Source organism: Bombina bombina, chromosome 4 (assembly GCF_027579735.1).
Source record: "Bombina bombina isolate aBomBom1 chromosome 4, aBomBom1.pri, whole genome shotgun sequence".
Taxonomy (NCBI): domain Eukaryota; kingdom Metazoa; phylum Chordata; class Amphibia; order Anura; family Bombinatoridae; genus Bombina; species Bombina bombina.
The window spans coordinates 879,965,519-879,988,661 of record NC_069502.1 but is presented as its reverse complement, the minus strand read 5'-3'; the positions used below and the strand labels follow the sequence as shown (position 1 = coordinate 879,988,661).

The following is a 23,143-nucleotide window of genomic DNA, read 5'->3' as shown; positions in this document are numbered from 1 at the left end:
TAATAGTATCACAGAAAAAATAAATAACAACCCTCAAGGCCTTAATTCTTTCCTGAATAACGTCGAGGGGACCTACACCTTGAACAAATCCTATAAGGAGACGCACCAGTAGGTAGGTTCTCCAGCAACAGCCCCCGCCGGTTGAAACAAATATCCCGCATGTTGAAACATCTTTCTTAACAGAGTTTCCATCTTTTATCCATGGGCTCTTTAAACGAAGAGCTATTCCCAAGCGGGATAGTCATACGTTTAGAAAGAGTGAAGATAGCGCCATCCCTTTTAGGGACGGAACCCCAAAACTCCATTCAGAGTCCAGGACCGGGAACAATTTCTGAAAGGGAGAAGAGGGGTAAAAGGAATCCAATCCTGTCCGATTCATTCTTAATAATGTTCGCCATCTAACAGGAACAGGGAAGGATAAGGTACCGCCCTGTCCTTAAACTCTATCTAATTTAGGAATCAAAAGTTCATAAGGCAATTTGGCCTCTGGAACCTCTAAATTCACCAAAACTTCCATTAGAAGAAAGCGCAAATTCCTAAAACTAAAGTCTGGTTCCTCCGCAGCCGGAGGATTAGAGGCAGCAGACTATGACCCCAGAATGTTCATGCTCTGAAGTCTCAGAAAGAACTTCATCCTCGGTAATAATCAGTTAAATCCAATAAATTATCTGATGTACTCTGTGAAGGAGTGCAATATGTAACCTTTCGCTTGCACTTAGCAGTGCGAGGTAAAGCATTAAAGGCCGGAGACACCGCCGTCTAAACTGCGCAGTAACGTCTGGGGGAAAAAAGGCCCCCTTCAGATGGAGGAACAGCAATGCTACAGGAACCTGCATGTGTAGAGGGAAATGAATGTAGGGTACGCACATCACTGGACGACAACTCAGAGGTGGACGGCTCAATGGTATTAAATATGTTTGAAATAATCACATTAGCAAGGCCTATGGAACATAATTGAGAGGGCGGATCTAAGGCCTCCTCACAATATAAACAGGAATTACTCTTAGGAATAGAGGGAGTACCCTCTAAAGTAACAGAATTCTCCATCGCTAGAGCAATAACCGGAGAACTCCTGGTAGGATTGTATATCCCATACGTCACTAGCTCATGGACTCTTACCAATATGAAAGAAATGAATTTATCAGGTAAGTTCTTACATAAATTATGTTTTATTTCATGTAATTGGCAAGAGTCCATGAACTAGTGACGTATGGGATATTAATACCCAAGATGTGGCACTCCACAGAAGAGTAACTAGAGAGGGAGGGATAAAAATAAAAACAGCCATTTTCCGCTGAAAAAATTAAATCCATATCCAAAAATCTCATAATTGAAAAGAAAAAACTTAAAACATAAGCAGAGGAATCAAACTGAAACAGCTGCCTGAAGAACCTTTATACCAAAAACTGCTTCCGAAGAGGCAAAAACATCAAAACGGTAGAATTTAGTAAATGTATGCAAAGAAGACCAAGTTGCTGCTTTGCAAATCTGATCAACTGAAGCTTCCTTCTTAAAAGCCCACAAAGTGGAAACTGATCTAGATGAATGAGCTGTGATTCTCTGAGGCGGGGCCTGACCCGACTCCAAATAGCCTGATGAATCAAAAGCTTCAACCAGGATGCCAAGGAAATGGCAGAAGCTTTCTGACCTTTCCTAGGACCAGGACAACAAATAGACTATAAGTCTTCCTGAAATCTTTAGTAGCTTCAACATAATATTTCAAAGCTCTTACAACATACGAAAAATTTCAGAAAACAAAATTTATGCTTACCTGATAAATTTCTTTCTCTTGCGATGTATTGAGTCCACGGATTCATCCAATACTTGTGGGATATTCTCCTTCCCAACAGGAAGTGGCAAAGAGAGCACCCACAGCAGAGCTGTCTATATAGCTCCTCCCTTAGCTCCACCCCCCAGTCATTCGACCGAAGGGTAGGCAGAAAAAGGAGAAACTATAGGGTGCAGAGGTGACTGAAGTTTTATAATAAAAAATACTACCTGTCTTAAATAGACAGGGCGGGCCGTGGACTCGATACATCGCAAGAGAAAGAAATTTATCAGATAAGCATAAATTTTGTTTTCTCTTGCAAGATGTATCAAGTCCACAGATTCATCCAATACTTGTGGGATACCAATACCAAAGCTTTAGGACACGGATGAAGGGAGGGACAAGACAGGTACCTAAACGGAAGGCACCACTGCTTGTAGAACCTTTCTCCCAAAAATAGCCTCCGAAGAAGCAAAAGTATCAAATTTGTAAAATTTGGAAAAAGTATGAAGCAAAGACCAAGTCGCCGCCTTACAAATCTGTTCAACAGAAGCCTCACTTTTTAAAAGCCCATGTGGAAGCCGCTGCTCTAGTAGAGTGAGCAGTAATCCTTTCAGGAGGCTGCTGGCCAGCAGTCTCATAAGCCAAACGGATGATGCTTTTCAGCCAAAAAGAAAGAGAGGTAGCCGTAGCCTTTTGACCTTTCCGCTTTTCAGAATAGACAACAAAGAAGATGTTTGACGGAAATCTTTAGTTGCTTGTAAGTAGAACTTTAAAGCACGAACCACATCAAGATTATGCAACAGACGTTCCTTCTTGGAAGAAGGATTAGGACACAGAGAAGGATCAACAATTTCCTAATTGATATTTCTATTAGAAACAACCTTAGGAAGAAATCCAGGTTTGATACGTAAAACCACCTTATCTGCATGGAAAACAAGATAAGGTGAGTCACACTGTAAAGCAGATAACTCAGAAACTCTTTGAGCCGAAGAAATAGCTACTAAAAACAGAACTTTCCAAGATAGAAGCTTAATATCTATGGAATGCATAGGTTCAAACGGAACCCCTTGAAGAACTTTAAAAACTAAATTTAAGCTCCATGGCGGAGCAACAGGTTTAAACACAGGCTTGATTCTAACTAAAGCCTGACTAAACGCCTGAACATCTGGATCATCTGCCAGACGCTTGTGTAAAAGAATAGACAAAGCAGATATCTGTCCTTTTAAGGAGCTAGCTGATAATCCCTTCTCAAATCCTTCTTGGAGAAATGACAATATCCTAGGAATCCTAATCTTACTCCATGAGTAACCCTTGGATTCACACCAATAAAGATATTTTCGCCATATCTTATGATAGATTTTCCTGGTGACAGGCTTTCTAGCCTGAATCAGGGTATCAATGACCGACTCAGAGAAACCACGCTTTAATAAAATTAGGCGTTCAATCTCCAAGCAGTCAGACGCAGAGAAATTAGATTTGGATGCTTGAATGGACCCTGGATTAGAAGGTCCTGCCTCATTGGCAGAGTCCACGGTGGAACAGATGACATGTCCACCAGATCTGCATACCAAGTCCTACGTGGCCACGCAGGTGCTATAAAATCACAGAAGCTCTCTCCTGCTTGATTCTGGCAACCAGACGTGGAAGGAGAGGAAACGGTGTGCCCCATAGCCGAGTCAGCAGGGCGAATACTTCCTGATGGAGCTCCCACTCCCCCCGGATGAAAAGTCTGACAACTTAGGAAATCCGCTTCCCAGTTCTCTACCCCTGGGAAATGGATTGCTGAAAGATGGCAAGAGTCTCTGGCCATCTGATTATTTTGGTCACCTCCATCATCGCTAGAGAACTCCGTGTTCCTCCTTGATGATTGATATAAGCTACAGTCGTGATGTTGTCCGACTGAAATCTGATGAATTTGGCCGCAGCCAGTTGAGGCCACACCTGAAGCGCATTGAATATCTCTCTCAGTTCTAGAATGTTTCCTCCTGAGTCCATAAACCCTGTGCTTTCAGGGAGTTCCAGAATGCACCCCAGCCCAGTAGACTGACATCTGTCGTTACTATGAGCCACTCTGGCCTGCAAAAACACATTCCCTGGGACAGGTGATCCTGTGACAACCACCAGAGAAGAGAATCACTGGTCTCCTGATCCAGATGTATCTGAGGAGATAAATCTGCATAATCCTCATTCCACTGTTCTAGCATGCATAGTTGCAGTGGTCTGAGGTGTAGGCGGGCAAAAAGAACTATGTCCATTGCCGCTACCATAAGTCCAATTACCTCCATACACTGAGTCACTGATGGCTGAGGAATGGAATGAAGAGCTCGGCAGGTGGCTACGAGTTTTGATTTCCTGACCTCCGTCAAGAAATATTTTCATTTCTACCGAGTCTATCAGAGTCCCTAGGAAGAAAACTCTTGTGATAGGGAAGAGAGAACTCTTTTTTTATGTTCATCTTCCACCCATGAGATCTCAGAAAAGCCAACACGATGTCCGTGTGAGACTTGGCTAGTTGGAAAGTCGACGCTTGAATTAAGATGTCGTCTAGATAAGGCGCCACTGCTATGCCCCGCGGTCTTAGAACCGCCAGAAGGGACCCTTGCACCTTTGTGAAAATTCTGGGAGCCGTGGCCAACCCGAAGGGAAGGGCCACAAACTGGTAATGCCTGCCCAGAAAGGCGAACCTGAGGAATTGATGAATCTCTGTGAATAGGGATGTGCAGATACGCATCCTTTAAGTCCACGGTGGTCATATATTGACCCTCCTGAATCAGAGGTAGAATAGTCTGAATAGTCTCCATCTTGAACGATGGAATCCTGAGGAATTTGTTTAGACTTTTGAGATCCAAGATTGGTCTGAAAGTTCCTTCTTTTTTGGCAACCACAAACAGGTTTGAGTAAAACCCTAGCCCTTGTTCCGCTTTTGGAACTGGGTGAATCACTCCCATGGTATGTAGGTCTTCTACACAGCGTAAGAACGCTTCTCTCTTTGTCTGGTTTGCAGACAATTGAGAATTGTGAAATCTCCCCCTTGGGGGGAGTCCTTGAAGTCTAGAAGATAACCCTGGGCAACAATTTCTAAAACACAGGAATCGTGAACATCTCTTGCCCAAGCCTGAGCGAAGAGAGAGAGTCTGCCCCCTACTAGATCCGGTCCCAGATCGGGGGCTACCCCTTCATGCTGTCTTAGAGGCAGCAGCAGGCTTCTTGGCCTGTTTACACTTGTTCCAAGCCTGGTAGGTCTCCAGACTGACTTGGATTGAGCAAAATTCCCCTCTTGCTTTGCAGCCAGGGAAGAGGAAGATGGACTACCCTTGAAATTTCGAAAGGAACGAAAATTATTTTGTTTGCTGCTCATATTATTTGTTTTATCTTGAGGGAGGGCATGGCCTTTCCCTCCAGTGATGTCTGAAATAATCTCTTTCAGTTCAGGCCCAAATAGGGTCTTTCCTTTGAAAGGGATGTTCAAAAGTTTAGATTTTGATGACACATAGGCTGACCAGGACTTAAGCCATAACACCCTGCGCGCTAAAATGGCAAAACCTGAATTCTTTGCCGCTAATTTAGCCAGTTGAAAAGCGGCATCTGTAATGAAAGAATTAGCCAGCTTAAGGGCCTTAATTCTATCCATAATATCCTCTAATGGGGTCTCCATCTGAAGAGCCTCTTCCAGAGACTCGAACCAGAAAGCAGCTGCAGTAGTTACAGGAACAATGCACGCAATAGGTTGGAGAAGAAAACCTTGATGAACAAAAATTTTCTTTAGGAGACCCTCTAATTTTTTATCCATAGGATCTTTGAAAGCACAACTGTCCTCGATAGGTATAGTTGTACACTTGGCGAGAGTAGAAATAGCTCCCTCCACCTTAGGGACCGTCTGCCACGAGTCCCGCATGGTGTCAGATATGGGAAACATTTTCTTAAAGACAGGAGGGGGAACAAACGGTATACCTGGTCTATCCCATTCCTTAGTAACAATGTTCATAATCCTCTAAGGGGCTGGAAAAACATCAGTGTAAACAGGAACCTCTAAGTATTTGTCCATTTTACAAAATTTCTGGAACCACTATAGGGTCACAATCATCCAGAGTCGCTAATACCTCCCTGAGCAACAAGCGGAGGTGTTCAAGCTTAAATTTAAAGGCCGTCATATCAGAATCTGTCTGAGGGAGCATCTTCCCTAAATCAGAAATCTCTCCCTCAGACAGCAAATCCCTTACCCTTACTTCAGAACATTGTGAGGGTATATCGGATACGGCTACTAAAGCGTCAGAAGGCTCAGTACTTGTTCTTAACCCAGAGCTGTCACGCTTCCCTTGTAACCCAGGCAGTTTAGATAAAACCTCTGTGAGGGTTGTATTCATAACTGCGGCCATATCTTGTAAAGTAAATGAAGTTGACGCACTAGAGGTACTTGGCATCACTTGTGCGGGTGTTACTGGTTGTGACACTTGGGGAGAGCTAGATGGCATAACCTCATTTCTTTCTGTATGAGAATGATCTAACGCTATATTTTTAAGTGCTACAATATGCGCTTTAAAATTTATAGACATATCAGTGCAAGTGGGACACATTCTAAGAGGGGGTTCAACAATGGCTTCTAAACACATTGAACAAGGAGTTTACTTTATGTCAGACATGTTAAACAGGCTAGTAATGAAACAAGCAAGCTTGAAAAACACTTTATTCAAAGTAAAACAATACTTAGAAAAAAACGGTACTGTGCCTTTAAGAGAAAAAAAGATGCACAAACTCTGCAAAACAGTGTAAAAAAGCAGTAAACTTTTTGAAATTTTTACAGTGGATTCATAAAGCTTTACTAAGATTGCCCCACTAGTCAAATAAATGATTAACCCCTTAATGTAAAAACCGGATTGACAAAATGTCAAAAACCGGTACAAAAACGTTCAGAACCTTGCCACAGCTCTGCTGTGGCGCCTACCTGCCCTTAGGAATAGATTTTTGGAGAAAAAACTTCCTTTAGGCCCTTAAGCACAGAAGGACCATCCAGATTAACAGCTTGATGTCTTGTCTGTAAAATTAACTGCGCATCTGAGGCGTGAAAATAGGCCCCTCCCACCTCACTCGATGTCTGTGGGGCCTAAAAGAAACACATCAAAGTGTTTATAAACTAGCCATGTGGGTTAATAACCCTTAAATAAGCCAAAATGAACCTCCAAAGTCCCTCAAAACGTTAATCCTTTTAATAAAAAAAAACGTTTTTCTCATAAGTGTCACCAGTAATAACATAGCCCTTATGCAAGCTGGAATTCCATACTAAGTCTCTGAATACAACTTACCCTTCCCTCATGGGGATACTGTCAGCCTTTTCTAGAACTATCAGTCTGTCTAGAAAAAAATGACTGAACATACCTCAGTGCAGCTTAACATGCAAACTGTTCCCCCAACTGAAGTTTTCCTGTACTCCTCAGCCTCTGTGGGAACAGCAGTGGATCTTAGTTACAAAGTGCTAAGATCATCATCCTCCTTGCAGAAATCTTCATCCCTTTTCTGCTAGAGAGTGAATAGTACACGCCGGTACCATTTAAAATAACAAACTTTTGCTTGAGAAAATAAAAACTAACATTTTTGTCACCACACTCACTTTACCCTTCCTAGTACTTAGAGTAGGCAAAGAGAATGACTGGGGGTGGAGCTAAGGGAGGAGATATATAGACAGCTCTGCTGTGGGTGCTCTCTTTGCCACTTCCTGTTGGGAAGGAGAATATCCCACAAGTATTGGATGAATCCGTGGACTTGATACATCTTGCAAGAGAAAAATGTGTTTTTACAAGTAAAAAAATATTTATTCATTATATTCATAAATTCATAAATTATTTAAAAGACATGTCACAATGAAATGAGCATAAAATCGATTTGATGTGAATTTTTTAAAAACATATAAAATATAGACACCGGTGTCAAATTGATATTCTGTGCAAGTTAATAATATGTACAGGAATATGACAAATGCAATTTAGAAACAATAAATATTTGTGTAAGAATTTGTTTAAGAAAATTGATGTTAATAAGTCCTTCAAAAAGGGTCTAGTATTAGATGAAGATGGGTACAGTTGATAAGCTGATTCACCTGATACGGTAACAAGTCTTTAGTGTTTTATCCTAGACTTTTTGTTTAATAAGTGGAAGTAGCAATATGTTAGTTATAAATAGTAGTATCTATTACAGTTTGTATCACATAGAAGGTAGGAGGGTTAATTAGTTGCAGATTTAGTTTCCCATGTACTTTCCTTAGGACTTAATACAGATGTGACCGTTAATTTTTCAAAATTTCTATTTACAACGGCCTTACTTATGATTTTATGAACACAAGCTCCACAACAGCTAGCCCCTCAAAAGTAATGTTCCTAGGACTCCATTTCGCTTGGGATGCTTTTAATGTATGGCTGGTATTAGCGATGTTGCTCAGGATATCTTTAGTAATACTTGCGGTTCTGCAGCATTATATGATCCTAAGACCTAAGGAAAGTACATGGGAAACTAAATCTGCAACTAAATAATCCTCCTACCTTCTATGTGATACAAACTGTAATAGATACTACTATTTATAACTAACATATTGCTACTTCCACTTATTAAACACAAAGTCTCGGATAAAACACTAAAGACTTGTTACCGTATCAGGTGAATCAGCTTATCAACTGTATCCATCTTCATCTAATACTAGACCCTTTTTGAAGGACTTATTAACATCAATTTTCTTAAACAAATTCTTACACAAATATTTATTGTTTCTAAATTGCATTTGTCATATTCCTGTACATATTATTAACTTGCACAGAATATCAATTTGACACCAGTGTCTATATTTTATATGTTTTTAAAAAAATGGAGATCACATCAAATTGATTTTATGCTTATTTCATTGTGACATGTCTTTTAAATAATTTATGAATCTATGAATATAATGAATAAATATTTTTTTGCTTGTAAAAACAAATTTTTCTGAAATTATTACTGAATGAAATAATAGGTACATTTACAACTATTGTCCTATAGTGCCACCTACTGGTTCTTATATTTTTTCATTGTATCACACTATCTTTTGAGGAGTTATAGTGTCATTTTTGGTGCAGCTGCTATCTCAATAAGTTTTTGTTGACTATCACATTTGTTTTTCAACATTCAAAAAATGTAAGGACCTCTCCAACGAATTCTTAGGATTAGGACATAAAGAGGGAACAACAATTTTCCCATTAATGTTGTTAGAATTCACAACTTTAGGTAAAAATGTAAATGAAGTCCGTAAAACTGCCTTATACTGATGGAAAATCAGAAAAGGAGACTTACAAGAAAGAGCAGATAATTCTGAAACTCTTCTAGCAGAAGAGATAGCCAAAAGGAACAACACTTTCCAAGAAAGTAGTTTAACATCCAAAGAATGCATAGGCTCAAACAGAGGAGCCTGTAAAGCCTTCAAAACCAAATTAAGACTCCAAGGAGGAGAGATTGATTCAATGACAGGCTTGATATGGACCAAAGCCTGCACAAAACAGTGAATATCAGGAAGCTTAGCAACCTTTCTGTGAAATAAAACAGAAAGAGAAAAAATTTGTCCCTTCAAGGAACTTGCAGACAAACCTTTATCCAAACCATCCTGAAGGAACTGTAAAATTCTAGGAATTCTAAAAGAATGCCAGGAGAATTTATGAGAAGAACACCATGAAATATAAGTTTTCCAAACTCGATAATAAATCTTCCTAGAAACAGATTTACAAGCCTGTAACATAGTATTATTCACTGAGTCAGAGAAAACTCTATGACTAAGCACTAAGCGTTCAATTTCCATACCTTCAAATTTAACGTTTTGAGATCCTGATGGAAAAAATGGTCCTTGAGACAGAAGGTCTGGTCTTAAAGGAAGTGGCCAAGGTTGGCAACTGGACATCCGGACAAGATCCGCATACCAGAACCTGTGAGGCCATGCTGGTGCTACCAGAAACACAAACAATTGTTCCATGATGATCTTGGAGATCACTCTTGGAAGAAGATGTAAGCAGGTTGGTAAAATCAAGGAACTGCTAAGGCATCCACCGACTCCGTCTGAGGGTCCCTGGACCTGGACAAGTACCTGGGAAGTTTTTTGTTTAGATGGGAAGCCATCAGATCTATTTCTGGAAGACCCCACATCTGAACAATCTGAAAAAACACATGTAAAGTCTGACGGCTGAGATTATCCGCTCCCCAATTGTCTACACCTGGGATAAGTACACCAGAAATTAGACAAGAGCTGGATTCCGCCCAAGAAAGTATCCAAGATACTTTTTTCATAGCTTGGGGACTTTGAGTCCCACCCTAATGATTGACATATGCCACAGTTGTGATATTGTCTTTCTGAAAACAAATACATGGTTCTCTCTTCAACAGAGGCCAAACCTGAAGAGCCCTGAAAATAGCACAGAGTTCTAAAATATTGATTGGTAACCTTGCCTCTTGAGGTTTCCAAACCCCTTGTGCTGTCAGAGATCCCTCAGACAGCTCCCCAACTTGAAAGACTTGCATCTGTTGTGATTACAATCCAGGTTGGACAAACAAAAGAGGCCCCTTGAACTATACAATGGTGGTCTAACCACCAAGTCAGAGAGAGTCGAACATTGGGATTTAAGGATATTAACTGTGATATATTTGTATAATCCCTGCTCCATTGTTTCAGCATCCAAAGCTGGAGGGGTCCCATATGAAAACGAGCAAAGAGGATCGCGTCCGATGCTGCAGTCATGAGACCTAAAACTTCCATGCACATAGCAACTGAAGGGAATAACTGAGACTGAAGGTTCAGTCAAGCTAAAACCATTTTTTTGTCTCTTGTCTGTTAGAATCTACCTGGAAACCTAAAAAGGTGACCCTTGTCTGAGGAATCAAGGAACTTTTTGGTAAATTGATCCTCCAACCATGTCTTTGAAGAAACCATGTCTTTGAAGAATGTAAAAACTGAGCTACTACCAAGATATTGTCCAAATAAGGAAACACCGCAATACCATGTTCTCTGATTACAGAGAGTAGGGCACCGAGAACCTTTGAAAAAATTCTTGGAGCTGTCGCTAGGCCAAATAGAAAAGCGACAAATTGGTAATGCTTGTCTAGAAAAGAGAATCTCAGAAACTGATAGTGATCTGGATGAATCGGAATATGAAGATAAGCATCCTGCAAGTCTATCTTGGACATATAATGACCTTGCTGAACAAAAGGCAAAATAGTCCTTATAGTCACCTTTTTGAAAGTTGGCACTCTTATAAAACGAGTCAAAATTTTCAGATCCAGAACTGGCCTGAATGAATTTTCTTTCTTTGGGACAATGAATAGATTTGAATAAAACCCCAGACCCTGTTCCTGAAACGGAACTGGTATGATTACCCCTGAAATCTCTATATCTGAAACACACTTCAGAAAAGCCAGAGCTTTCACTGGATTTGCTGGAAAGCATGAGAGAAAAAATCTTCTCACAGGAGGTCTTACTCTGAATCCTATTCGATACCCATTAGAGACAATACTCTGAATCCAATGATTTTGGACAGAATCTGCCCAAATGTTTTGGAAACATTTTAATCTGCCACCCACCAGCTGAGCTGGAATGAGGGCCGCACCATCATGCAGACTTGGGAGCTGGCTTTGGTTTTTTAAAAGGCTTGGATTTATTCCAACTTGAAGGTTTCCAATTGGAACCAGATTCTTTGGGTGAAGGATTTGGGAAAATTCTCTGCTTTCTGACACTCACCAGATGACTTTATTTTATGTGCTTCATGGCTTTTGAGCCCTTTGTGCTTTTACTTTTTTTTTGCCCAATAAACTTTTGCATTTTCACTACGGGAGTGATAATTTGCTGTGTTCTGTTGTGTGCCTACTTTGGGTTTCTCTAAATTGTTAAATTATATGGTAAAATAGTTTTAATACACATAATTAAACACTTTATATTACAATCTCAAAATGTTTAACATTTATTTAACCCATTCACTTCTGAAGTCATTTTTTAGTGAGAAACCCACACAAATTATATATTTTTTTCAGCAGTCCCATCAGATTCAAACTATACCTTTATTTTATGTAAATATCACAACATCAGAAATCTACATCAAAGGTTTTGAAAACATTTTTTACTACAATTTCAGTTAAAAAGATTATAAATAATACAGTATGAGCCCCCCCTCAACTATATAGTAAAAAAGTAAAGTAGGAGCTCACTCTGTGCACCTGGTTAATTTAAATTCTATCTAGGTACACGCTGTCACCTCAGTGATCACCTGACTGTAATACAGTAAACAGTAGCTTATTTTTAAATAAGCATTTATCAATATATAAATAAGAGCCTTTAATATATAACTGTGATCTGCACATAGGGGCTCTCTCCCATATATCTATAGCCAAATAAAAGCATTTTATTTACACCAGGTGATCACTTGGCTATTCAAACCTATATAGGGACCCTGGATCCCCCAGGGATGACAAACACACTGGGGCAACCCTGTAACCACTTGAGATTCAGAGGGGGCCTCAAACAGCTCTAACTGTGCATACCCCAGAAGACAACATGTAGTCATCATCAGTGAATGATCACTACATGTCACCCTATTTACTCGAGGTTAAGGCCTGGTTTTCTTGATTTCTTTTAATATGAATTTTCTGGTGCTTAATAAGAGTTGATTTCTGAATAAAACATTTCCCACATTCAAAACATGAAAATTCTTTCTCTCCTGTGTGAATCTTCTGATGATCATTAAGAGTTGTTTTCCGAGCAAAACATTTTCCACATTCAGAACACGGAAATCCTTTTTCCCCTGTATGAATTTTGTGATGCCTAATAAGAGTTGATTTATCAGTAAAACATTTTCCACATTCAGAACATGAAAAAGCCTTCTCTCTAGTATGAATCTTCTGATGATCAGTAAGAGTTGTTTTCCGAGCAAAACATTTTCCACATTCAGAACACTGAAATCCTTTTTCCCCTGTATGAATTTTCTGATGCCTAATAAGAGTTGATTTCCGAGTAAAACATTCCCCACAGTCAGAACATGAATATACTTTCTCCCCTGTATGAATTTTCTGATGCCTAATAAGAGTTGATTTCAGAGCAAAACATCTCCTACATTCAGAACATGAAAATGCTTTCTCCCCTGTATGAATCTTCTGATGGCTAATAAGATGTGATTTCAGAGTAAAACGTTTTCCACAAACAGAACACGAAAACTCTTTTTCTCCTGTATGAATTTTCTTATGAACAACAAGATATTCTTTACGGGTAAAACATTTCCCACATATAGAACAGGAAAATGGTTTTTCTCCTGTGTGAATTTTCAGATGTCTATAAAAATGTGATTTTTTGAGAAAACATTTCCCACAGTTAGAACAAGAATATACTTTCTCTCTTGTATGAATTTTCTGATGGCTAGTAAGATGTGATTTGCTGGTAAAACATTCCCCACATTCAGAACACACATTTCCCATGTGGCTTATTTTATTCTGATGAAGATCTAAAGCAGCATCGGAACTCTGACCATGACTAGGATTAATACAGTTTGTGAATTCACCTGTTAATAAGAAACACAATGGGAGTAATGTTATTTATTAATGACATAATTATTTTATCTTGAGAACATTTTATCTGTTCTGAATTAGTGCCTACTACAAAGGTAGGAGATTATATGTGACCCCTACACCTTTCTCCCCGTTAATTTGTTCCAAATGATCTATTTTACCTGCTGGAGTGTATTGAAATGTTTACAAGTAGCTTATTTACCCTTTTTCGGCATTTGAAATAGCTGATTTAGCATGTGGTATCCCCACCTATAGTGAAAGTTTTTGGACTTAAGTTCAAGTTATTGAAAGGCTATGTAAACAGAGCAAGCAGAAGAAATTACACTCCCGGTGGGGGGTAGAAGAGATAACTAATCAAATTATAGTTTTCCATTGCTCTGTCTAAGTATTGCGGTTTCGTTTACAAAGAGACAAAAGATAAGGAAGCAAGTGTGTGTACACAAAGTGATAACATAATGAGATCTCATTTACCTGCAAGGTCAACCTATTGCAATAGGATGTGGTTTTAAAGCACAAAACCAGTAATTTAATATCCACAAATAAACCTGAAAATTTAATTTTCCATACATTGCATACTCTGCAGCTGGTATAAGTCATTGGATATACATTAAGGGAACAACAATTTTACTGTATACTGTCCCTTTAACAGCTCCCCAGCAATTCTGTTATAACAGGTCCCAACTTTTTTTGGAGAGTGTTGCAGTCACCAGATTTGAAATGAGTGTATATTTTCAAAAATACATTAAATTCACAAAGTAAAACATCAAATAATGTGTTTTCAATATAGTATAGGGTGAATTGAATTTTAAAATGACTTTTTGTTTGTAGTTTTGCATTTTCCATACTTTTCCAACTTTTTCGGAATTGGAGTTGTAATATACACTAACATTTTCTTATCTTAGTTCTTCTCCTCCTTTAGTTATCCCCTTGGACTCCCTTAACATGTAAGCCTACGAGCCTAGCTGCTTTGTAGATCACTTTCATGAGAGCTGATTTACAACAGTGAAACCACTGGCAGGGCCCTCTATCCCTTTGTTTCTCATAATTGTTACCTTGCATATTAGACCCATGTTTTTAGTGCCGTTGGCGCTCTACAAATAACTGATAATAATAATAAATAATAATAAACAGCTTTCAATGTACTGTTATTTTCTTATTTGCTTTATTCTCTTGGTATCCATTATAAAATAAAATATTAGATAACACAAAAAGTGATACATATAAATATTTAAACACTGTAAATATTTATATTTGAGTAGATGTAGCAAATGAGAGTAGCAACATGAAGCTAAAAAGTCCACAACAGATGACTGCCCCAGGAACTCCTCAAAGAGAAAAATAAAGGGGTCTCATAGTGTTAAACTAGATAGGATTGAATGATAGGTGCAAAAGGAAGATAATCACATACTCCAGTGATAATAACTCCAGTGGCAAAACGGGATCACCGATAAAATCAAGTATTTATTACAATGTTAAAATTTATATAGCATCACAATACAAATAGAAACACTTCTCATATATAGGTATTTAAAGTGTTTATGTGTATCTACTTGTTGTATTTCAAAAATTAAAATAACTAAAATACAAAATGGTCAACAGCCAATTCCTGAGCCATGGGTGGTGAGCGAGAGTCTATTAACAATCAAAAGGAAAGTTGTCCGGTCTACTTTTTAATCAAACTCAAGTTAACTGCACAAACATTTTACTGGGGGACATTCCCTACTCCGTTAGCACTATGATTTTGTGAATTCCCATAAATGTGGGATTCTCAAAGTTGGTCTTTGAGAAATCGCTGACAGGTGAAAGACGAATCCGACATGAGCCAAGAGTTATGGGGGTATGAGAAGAGTCAATTTTTATAATAATTGTTATTTTAATGATTTTACAATTGTTGTTTTGCCTTTTCTATTACTGCCCATCACATTTATAGTGATAAGCCTACTACAGTATGCAAACTTGGATATTGGTCCGAGGAAGAATGTAAATATATTTTTGATATTTATGTGAGATTGTTTTACAATATTGTGAGTGCCTAGAAATGTCTTTTTTTCCATCACTTTACAGATCACACCTTGTATACGGTGTACAGATCTGGAGGCAACATTTATACAAGCAAATACATTCCACATTTTTTCAAAGGGACATTAAACCCAAACATTTTCTTTCATGATCCAAAGCATGCCATTTTTAACAACCTTCCAATTTTCTTTGTCAGCTTGGTATCCTTTGTTGAAAAGCAGAAAGGTAAGCTCAGCATGTACATGTCTGCAGAACTTTATGGCAGCAGATTTGCAAGAGTATTAAACATCGGCAAGGGCACTACATAGCAGCAATTTTACAGGGCATGTTGTAGTGTCCCAAACATGTGCACGCTACCTATCTAGATATCTCTTCAACAAAGAATAAAAAACAAATATGAAAAACATAATGTATGTAAGAACTTACCTGATAAATTAATTTCTTTCATGGTGGCGAGAGTCCACAAGCTTGTTACTGATGGGATACACATTCCTACCAGGAGGAGGCAAAATTTTCCAAACCTCAAATGCCTATAAATACACCTCCCACCTCACTCATACCTCAGTTTAACATATAGCCAAGTTGGTGAGGTGTATAAGGAGTAAAAGCATAAAAAAGAGGAGCAGGAATAAAGATGTGCTTTTATACAAATGATCATAAACCCCAAAAAATGGGTGAGCCTTGTGGACTCTCGCCACCATGAAATAAATGAATTTATCAGGTAAGTTCTTACATAAATTATGTTTTCTTTCATATAGGTGGCGAGAGTCCACAAGCTTGTTACTGATGGGATATAATACCCAAGATGTGGAAGTCCACAAGTAACAATAAAGGGAGGGACAAAATAAAAACAGCTATTTCCTCTGAGAAACTAAATCCAAAAATAAATTAAGTCTTTTAAAATAAAAAACACTGAAATTATAGGCACTGGAATCAACTTTCTAATTTATTCCTATTATCAATTTTTCTTCGTTTTCTTGCTATCTTTATTTAACAAAGTAGTAATGTAAACTTAAGAGCCGGACCATTTTTGGTTCAGAGCCTCGGTAGCTCTTGCTGATTGATTTGCTACATTTAGCCACCAATTAGCAAGAGCTACCCAGGTGCTCAACCAAAAATGGTCCGGCTCTTAAGTTTACATTCCTGCTTTTTCAAATAAAGATAGCAAGAGAACGAAGAAAAATCGATAATAGGAGTAAATGAGAATGAGAATAAAATACTATTGCGAGTGTCTCACTCGACACCCGCTACCATATGTAGCTAAATGAGAAAAAGACTTAGGGGTTGCCCTGGACCCACCAGATTGGAATATCATCTTTCACCAGATGACAAAAGCTTCATCATCCATTTCGATGCTGGAAATGAATATCAAACTGCTAAGCAGGTGGTACTACACTCCAGTTCGATTGCACCATCTATTCCCCAACACGACCACCATGTGTTGGAGGAACTGCGGAGAGCCAGCTACTTTTGCACATATCTGGTGGACATGCCCGACAGCATCATTCTTCTGGTGCTCCCTTAGACCAGAGATTGAAAAAGCTATGGGTGCACCACTTCCGTTTACCCCATGGGTTTTTCTTTTCAACAAATTCCCCAAAATTTCATGCAAACTAAAACGAACACTTCTCACAATTATGATCAACTCTGCTAAAAGACTAATCCCGCTTAATTGGAAAAAATTAGACCTGCCATCCCCCGTAGTCTGGAAATCCAGGGTGACACACTTTCTCCAGCTGGAGAAATACCATTACACCAGCACTAGGCGGGTAGAAGAATTCCATAACATATCATTTCTATGGGAAGAATATATCAACAGCCAACAGTAACCCATTCCCCAGCTCAACCCTATCAATCTACTATAAATCCCGTATGCAATATCCCTACACTCAGACTCTAAACACACTCACATCACAGGGTTACCTCATGACAGTCAGAAGGAGGTCATAGACATTCCCGCAATGGTCATTCCCATCACAAAACATATCCACTGTAAACCTTTATTTTTGAGTGTCGGCTGATTGGTATCTGTTGCCAAATCCAGTAATAATAATCAACCTACTGTTTTTAAACCTAATTGTCTAATTGTAACAAATAATTATCTATTGTAACACTTGATGTTAATTTGACAGTTTTTCTAATGCTTTTCTTTGTATATTTTGGAATTATCCCAATAAAAGAATTAAAACTAAAAAAAAAAAAAAAAAAAAAAAAATAGGAGTAAATGAGAAAGTTGCTTAAAATTGCATCCTCTATCTAAATCATGAAACAAAAAATTTTGGTTTAGGATCCCTTTAACCCCTTAAGGACAAGGCCATTTTTCAAGTTCTTACCCTTAAGGACCAGGGCTATTTTTACATTTCTGCGGTGATTGTGTTTAGCTGTAATTTTCCTCTTACTCATTTACTGTACCCACACATTTTATATACCATTGTTCTCGCCATTTAAAGATACCACTATTTTCATCATATCTTATAATTTACTATAATTTTTTTTATAAAATATGATGAGAAAATTGAAAAAACATAATTTATGCTTACCTGATAAATTTATTTCTCTTGTAGTGTGTTCAGTCCACGGGTCATCCATTACTTATGGGATATATTCTCCTCCCCAACAGGAAGTTGCAAGAGGATCACCCAAGCAGAGCTGCTATATAGCTCCTCCCCTCACATGTCATATCCAGTCATTCGACCGAAACAAGACGAGAAAGGAAAAACTATAGGGTGCAGTGGTGACTGGAGTTTTAATTAAAATTTAGAACTGCCTCAAAAAAAGACAGGGTGGGCCGTGGACTGAACACACTACAAGAGAAATACATTTATCAGGTAAGCATAAATTATGTTTTCTCTTGTTAAGTGTGTTCAGTCCACGGGTCATCCATTACTTATGGGATACCAATACCAAAGCTAAAGTACACGGATGATGGGAGGGACAAGGCAGGAACATTAAACAGAAGGAACCACTGCCTGTAGAACCTTTCTCCCAAAACCAGCCTCCAAAGAAGCAAAAGTGTCAAATTTGTAAAATTTTGAAAAGGTATGAAGTAAAGACCAAGTTGCAGCCTTGCAAATCTGTTCAACAGAGGCCTAATTCTTAAAGGCCCAGGTGGAAGCCACAGCTCTAGTGGAATGAGCTGTAATTCTTTCAGGAGGCTGCTGTCCAGCAGTCTCATAGGCTAAACGTATTATGCTACGAAGCCAAAAAGAGAGAGAGGTGGCCGAAGCCTTTTGACCTCTCCTCTGACCAGAATAAACGACAAACAGAGAAGAAGTTTGCCGAAAATCGTTAGTTGCCTGTAAGTAGAACTTCAGGGCACGGACTACGTCCAGATTATGCAAAAGACGTTCCTTCTTTGAAGAAGGATTAGGACACAATGAAGGAACAACAATCTCTTGATTGATATTCCTGTTAGAAACAACCTTAGGTAAAAACCCAGGTTTAGTACGCAGAACTACCTTGTCTGAATGAAAAATCAGATAAGGAGAATCGCAATGTAAGGCAGATAACTCAGAGACTCTTCGAGCCGAGGAAAAAGCCATCAAAAACAGAACTTTCCAAGATAAAAGCTTAATATCAATGGAATGAAGGGGTTCAAACGGAACACCCTGAAGAACTTTAAGAACCAAGTTTAAGCTCCACGGAGGAGCAACAGTTTTAAACACAGGCTTAATCCTAGCCAAAGCCTGACAAAAAGCCTGGACGTCTGGATTCTCTGCCAGACGTTTGTGTAAAAGAATAGACAGAGCAGAAATCTGTCCCTTTAACGAACTAGTGGATAAACCCTTTTCTAAACCTTCTTGTAGAAAAGCCAATATCCTAGGAATCCTAACCTTACTCCATGAGTAACTCTTGGATTCACACCAATATAAATATTTACGCCATATCTTATGGTAAATTTTTCTGGTAACAGGTTTCCGAGCCTGTATTAACGTATCAATAACCGACTCCGAAAAACCACGCTTTGATAGAATCAAGCGTTCAATCTCCATGCAGTCAGCCTCAGAGAAATTAGGCTTGGATGGTTGAAAGGACCCTGAATTAGAAGGTCCTGCCTCAGAGGCAGAGACCATGGTGGACAGGACGACATGTCCACTAGGTCTGCATACCAGGTCCTGCGTGGCCACGCAGGCGCTATCAGAATCACCGATGCTCTCTCCTGTTTGATCCTGGCAATCAGTCGAGGTAGCAACGGAAATGGTGGAAACACATAAGCCATGTTGAAAACCCAAGGGGCTGCTAGTGCATCTACCAGCACCGCTCCCGGGTCCCTGGACCTGGATCCGTAACAAGGAAGCTTGGCGTTCTGACGAGATGCCATGAGATCCAGCTCCGGTTCGCCCCAACGAAGAATCAGTTGAGCAAACACCTCAGGGTGAAGTTCCCACTCCCCCGGATGAAAGGTCTGGCGACATAGAAAGTCCGCCTCCCAGTTCTCCACGCCTGGGATGTAGATCGCTGACAGGTGACAAGAGTGCGACTCTGCCCAGCGAATTATCTTCGAGACTTCCAACATCGCTAGGGAACTCCTGGTTCCCCCTTGATGATTGATGTAAGCCACAGTCGTGATGTTGTCCGACTGAAATCTGATGAACCTCAGTGTTGCTAACTGAGGCCAAGCTAGAAGAGCATTGAATATTGCTCTTAATTCCAGAATGTTTATTGGGAGGAGTTTCTCTGCACCCCAGACTAGTAGGCTGGCATCTGTTGTTACAATCGTCCAATCTGGTCTGCAAAAAGTCATTCCTTTGGACAGATGAACCCGCGACAACCACCAGAGAAGAGAATCTCTGGCCTCCTGGTCCAGATTTAGTAAAGGGGACAGATCTGAGTAATCCCCATTCCACTGACTTAGCATGCATAGTTGCAGCGGTCTGAGATGTAGGCGCGCAAATGACACTATGTCCATTGCCGCGACCATTAAGCCGATTACTTCCATGCACTGAGCTACTGATGGGCTTGGAATGGAATGAAGGACACGGCAAGCATTTAGGATTTTTGATAACCTGGACTCCGTCAGGTAAATCTTCATCTCTACAGAATCTATAAGAGTCCCTAGAAAGGGAACCCTTGTGAGTGGGAACAGAGAACTCTTTTCCATGTTCACTTTCCACCCATGCGACCTCAGAAATGCTAGAACTATCTCTGTATGAGACTTTGCATTTTGAAAAGTTGACGCTTGTATCAGGATGTCGTCTAGGTACGGAGCCACCGCTATGCCTCGCAGTCTTAGTACCGCCAGAAGCGAGCCCAGAACCTTTGTAAAAATTCTCGGGGCCGTAGCCAACCCGAAGGGAAGAGCTACAAACTGGTAATGCCTGTCTAGAAAGGCAAACCTTAGGTACCGATAATGATCCTTGTGAATCGGTATGTGAAGGTAGGCATCCTTCAAGTCCACTGTGGTCATATACTGACCCTCTTGGATCATGGGTAGGATGGTTCGAATAGTTTCCATTTTGAACGATGGAACTCTTAGGAATTTGTTTAAGATCTTCAGGTCCAAGATTGGCCTGAAGGTTCCCTCTTTTTTGGGAACCACAAACAGATTTGAGTAAAAACCTTGCCCTTGTTCCGTCCGCGGAACCGGGTGGATCACTCCCATTACTAAGAGGTCTTGTACACATCGTAGAAATGCCTCTTTCTTTATTAGGTTTGTTGATAACCTTGACAGATGAAATCTCCCTTGTGGAGGAGAAGTTTTGAAGTTCAGAAGGTATCCCTGAGATATGATCTCCAACGCCCAGGGATCCTGGACATCTCTTGCCCAGGCCTGGGCGAAGAGAGAAAGTCTGCCCCCCACTAGATCCGTTTCCGGATAGGGGGCCCTCTCTTCATGCTGTCTTAGGGGCAGAAGTAGGTTTTCTGGCCTGCTTGCCCTTGTTCCAGGACTGATTGCCTTTCCAACCCTGTCTGTAACGAGTAGCAGTCCCTTCCTGTTTTGGAGCGGAGGAAGTTGATGCTGCTCCTGCCTTGAAATTACGAAAGGCACGAAAATTAGACTGTTTGGCCTTTGATTTGGCCCTGTCCTGAGGAAGGGTATGACCCTTACCTCCAGTAATGTCAGCAATAATTTCTTTCAAGCCGGGCCCGAATAAGGTTTGCCCTTTGAAAGGAATATTAAGCAATTTAGATTTAGAAGTTACATCTGCTGACCAGGATTTAAGCCATAGCGCTCTGCGCGCCTGGATGGCGAATCCGGAGTTCTTAGCCGTTAGTTTGGTTAAATGCACAACGGCATCCGAAACAAAAGCATTAGCTAGCTTAAAGGGCTTTAAGCTTGTTCATAATCTCATCCAATGGTGCTGTGCGAATAGCCTCTTCCAGAGACTCAAACCAGAATGCCGCTGCAGCAGTGACGGGCGCAATGCATGCAAGGGGCTGTAATATAAAACCTTGTTGAACAAACATTTTCTTAAGGTAACCTAATTTTTTATCCATTGGATCTGAGAAAGCACAACTATCCTCCACCGGGATAGTGGTACGCTTGGCTAAAGTAGAAACTGCTCCCTCCACCTTAGGGACCGTCTGCCATAAGTCTCGTGTGGTGGCGTCTATTGGGAACATTTTTCTAAATATCGGAGGAGGGGAAAAGGGCACACCGGGTCTATCCCACTCCTTGCTAATAATCTCTGTAAGCCTTTTAGGTATAGGAAAAACGTCAGTACACACCGGTACCGCATAGTATTTATCCAGCCTACATAATTTCTCTGGGATTGCAACCGTGTCGCAATCGTTCAGAGCCGCTAATACCTCCGCTAGCAATACACGGAGGTTCTCAAGCTTAAATTTAAAATTTGAAATTTCTGAATCCGGTCTCCCCGGATCAGATCCGTCACCCACAGAATGAAGCTCTCCGTCCTCATGTTCTGCAAATTGTGACGCAGTATCGGACATGGCTCTCGTGTCATCGGCGCGCTCTGTTCTAAACCCAGAGCTATCGCGCTTGCCTCTTAACTCAGGCAAATTAGATAATACTTCTTTCATAACATTAGCCATATCATGCAAAGTGATTTGTAAGGGCCTTGATGTACTTGGCGCCACAATCTCACGCACCTCCTGAGCGGGAGGCGAAGGTACTGACACGTGAGGAGAGTTAGGCGGCATAACTTCCCCCTCGTTGTCTGGTGATAATTTCTTTACCGGTAAAGACTGACTTTTATTTAAAGTAACATCAATACAATTGGTACACATATTTCTATTGGGCTCCACATTGGCTTTTAAACATAATGAACAAGCAGATTCATCTGTATCAGACATGTTTAAACAGACTAGCAATGAAGGCTAGCAAGCTTGGAAAAAATCTTTCAATAAATTTACAAGCAATAGAAAAAAACGCTGCAGCGCTTTTAAAAACACAAAAAAACTGTCACAGTTGAAATAACAATGAACTATTCAGTTATAGCCAACAATTTTAACAGTAAATGTATGAATTTAGCAGAGGATTGCACCCACTAGCAAACGGATGATTAACCCCTCAATACCCAAAAACGGATAATCAATTTAAGATTTAACACTTTTATCACAGTCAAACACACTGTCACAGGTCTGCTGTGACTGATTACCTCCCTCAAAATGAATTTTGAAGACCCCTGCGCCCTCTGGAGACGTCCTGGATCAAGGAGGAAGAAGCAGGAAGACTGTGCAAGAATTTTAACTGCGCAACAAGGCGCTAAAAAAGGCCCCTCCCACTCATATTACAACAGTGGGAGACCTGTTACAACGGTTTCTATGCAGAAATATACGTTAGCCACATGGAAAAAAATCATGCCCAAAAAGATTTATCACCAAAGTACCTCACAAAAC

General features: G+C 40.0%; 1 protein-coding gene across 3 annotated transcripts in view; it reads right to left on the bottom strand.

The window, feature by feature from the left end:
• Nucleotides 1-11,805: 11,805 nt before the first annotated feature.
• The window catches only part of LOC128657415 (zinc finger protein OZF-like), a 71,076-nt gene continuing 59,738 nt past the window's right edge, over nt 11,806-23,143 (bottom strand). For all 3 annotated transcript variants that reach the window (XM_053711754.1, XM_053711755.1, XM_053711757.1), the window contains one exon: nt 11,806-13,314. In XM_053711754.1, coding sequence (XP_053567729.1) covers nt 12,356-13,314 — 959 coding nt within the window. In that variant the 3' untranslated portion in view covers nt 11,806-12,355. The remainder of the gene's footprint in view (nt 13,315-23,143) is intronic.